This window comes from Zeus faber, assembly GCF_960531495.2.
Source record: "Zeus faber genome assembly, chromosome: 3".
NCBI classification, from domain to species: domain Eukaryota; kingdom Metazoa; phylum Chordata; class Actinopteri; order Zeiformes; family Zeidae; genus Zeus; species Zeus faber.
The window spans coordinates 23,421,642-23,424,766 of NC_137190.1; the positions used below are offsets into that span (position 1 = coordinate 23,421,642).

At 37.2% G+C, this 3,125-nt stretch overlaps 1 protein-coding gene across 1 annotated transcript; it reads right to left on the reverse strand.

The window, feature by feature from the left end:
• Nucleotides 1-1,626: 1,626 nt before the first annotated feature.
• Nucleotides 1,627-2,508, reverse strand: LOC307227850 (beta-1,3-galactosyltransferase 2-like; the record flags this gene model as incomplete). Its single annotated transcript, XM_079997294.1, has 1 exon — nucleotides 1,627-2,508. One exon carries the CDS (start codon nucleotides 2,506-2,508, stop codon nucleotides 1,627-1,629), a length of 882 nt encoding a protein of 293 aa, XP_079853420.1.
• Between the last annotated feature and the right edge of the window lie 617 nt (nucleotides 2,509-3,125).

The window sequence follows — 3,125 nt, forward strand, 5'->3', positions numbered from 1 at the left end:
CACACACACACACACACACACACACACACACACACACACACACACAAGCACATGTTATTCTTCATATATCTGAACAGGTCAACCTGTCTTGACATTAGGGTTACTTCATTATTTTCTTTGCCAACCAAACTCAGAGTTCTTCTGTGAATGTAGATGATCCTTCAAATTTCATCAGTGAATTTTAACAGTGTTCAATAAACAGTTGGAACTCATTTTGTGGAGAGTCACAGCTCACAGGAGTGGACCAGCAGGTTTTTAATCTGCTTTGTACATCTGTGTCATGTCTGTCAACTATGGATTTCATTTGCATGGATTTCATATATTTATATATATATATATATATATATATATATATATATGCCCAGTCATCTTGCCATTGGAACGAGATGAGCAGTGTTAGTCATTTTACCTGTCAGTGGTTGTGATGTTGTGGCTGATCGGTGTGTGTGTGTGTGTGTGTGTGTGTGTGTGTGTGTGTGTGTGTGTGTGTGTGTGTGTGTGTGTGTGTGTGTGTGTGTGTGTGTGTATATATATATATATATATATATATATATATATATATATATATATATATATATATATATATATATGTATATATATATATATATATATATATATATATATATATATATATGTATATGTATATATATATATATATGTATATGTATATGTATATATATATATATATATATATATATGTATATATATATATGTATATGTATATATATATATGTATATATATGTATATATATATATGTATATATATATATATATATATATATATATATATATATATGTATATATATATATGTATATATATATATGTATATATATATATGTATATATATATGTATATATATATATATGTATATATACATATGTATGTATGGACAGCTCCAGCTCATTCCAAGGTAAAGCCAACACAACGATTCCTATTTTCATGGAACTATAAACCAATTTAAAAAATACTTATGAATATTATATTCCATTTCCTCCAAGTCTGTTCTGTAAATTGTATACAATGCACCTTTAATTGTTACGCAAAATGAATGAATTCATTTAATTGTTGCTCTTGTGGTTTGCTCCCTTTTCATGAGATATGTAGTAACATATCTACTTACATATATACTGTACATACACACCTGTAATAATCATCAACATCATCATAATCATAATATCCTCTTTAGAGGAGGGGCAATATTATTAGGGGCTGGACCCCTAATGATATAATAAACTTTCTTTGCATAGCACCTTTCATGTACAACACGCAGATCAAAGTTTTTCATGTTGATAGAAGGCAATCAAATAGTAATAAGATAATTCATATAGTAACTAGATTATTAGCAGATATTGGATGACTTTACTGAATCTTTGGAAACATATTTATTAAGTACATAAAAATATATTTCCTCATGATATAACCTTGAAGGTTATTCAAGGAATGTAATAGATATCCTGATAATCTGGAGAGTCTTGCTCTGTTCAAATTAACCCAGGCATTCATCTGATTAAAGTCATTAAGGAATGTGCAGCCCAAATAGAACAGAGGGAACAGTTTTACTAAAAAAGCCAAACATTTTCTTTATCCTATTTGAGGCAGTCTGTTAATATTGTAAATATTCCAGATCAACAGTAGGATCCTGTTCTGTTGAAGTCGTTCCATTCACTCACTCGATCAGCGTTGTGAAGTGTTGTCGTGGCGATTATCTTGGAGTAAGCGCAGCGATTGTAAGGCACAGGCATGACATGAAACTGATTCCAATTCTGGGCATTGGTGGGTGAAATGTTCAGGTATCTCATACACAAACCCACATATACATCCTCAATGTACACATTTTGAACGTGTCTGGAAGCCTCCACAAGCTTTCCGGCGAGGTCTAGAGACAGAATGTAGCCCAGGCCCAGAGCATAAGGTGGATACTGTGGTGCTGGGAAAACCTCTGTAGGTAGGTACCATTTCGATGTTGGGTCTCTTAGTACAGGGGCTCCGTGTGCCACGAGGCCCGTCAGATAGTTTTCCTTTGGAGCGTTCAGCAGCAATTTGATCAGGTTGGGCACGTTCAGGAACATGTCCGAATCGATCTTCATGGCGTAGGAGGCGTCCGAGCAGTAAGAGCCGAGCCACTCCAGCATCACCATGGTCTTGATGGTGAGGTTCTTATAGCAGTCCACAAAGTCACTTTGCAGGACGTCCCGATGCTCTCTGCTCTCCTTTAAAACCTGCTGCTGGATTCGCTCTGCGTCCTCCCCCGTAGATTGCCCTAACAAGAAGAACACAAGCACCGCCTTTCCCAGGACTGACCTGTTACCTCCCCAAGTGCGGCGGATGGTATCGCGGTGCTCCCTGACGTGCGGTGCCACCGGCACCATCAGAACCGCAAAAGGCCTCGATTGCTTGCATTTCTCTGCCTCATTTATTGTAAAGTGATACTCATATGGGTATTCCACTGTGTAGAGCCCTGGAGAAACATAAGGCACTGGTGGAGCCATCACAGCTCTGTTTACCATTGTCCTTTCGGTAAAAGCTGATTTTTTTTTTGTGGGAACCATTGCAACATGTTGGGTGTGATCGGTTGATGTCTCTGTGGATTGTACCGCCTCAGTGCTTGTAATAAACGGTGAGGAAGTCTCATTTATTACTTCAACAGCATTGGTTGTAGCATTATAAGTGTTGTCTAAATCATCTGTGTTTGCAGTAATTGGCCTGTAATAAGGACCTTTAAACTTTGAATGTAGCCACCATTTGGTTTCATTATAATGTTGCCATAGCCGTGGGCTCCAGGTATCTCGCATTTCAAAGAAGTTTGTGTAAAAGAACAGCATTGCTGCCAGAAGAAGAATAACTCCAAAGCAGCGGGGACGTGACACACTGCAGCACCTCCGATCCACCACCGGCGTCCCTCCTTCCATCATTTCCTGACTGAGAGAAAACAGACCTGGCAACTTACTCCTGAATAAAACAAGTAGCAATAACACAGTGACACATGAAGTGTTGGTCAGTGTCATCCTTGACCATTTTTTTTATTGCAATATCTCACTACCTCACTTCATGTTTATGAAAAACAAGTATACATGATGTTGTTATTTGAAACCATTTGTGTTTTATACAACAGAAGAGGCCATCC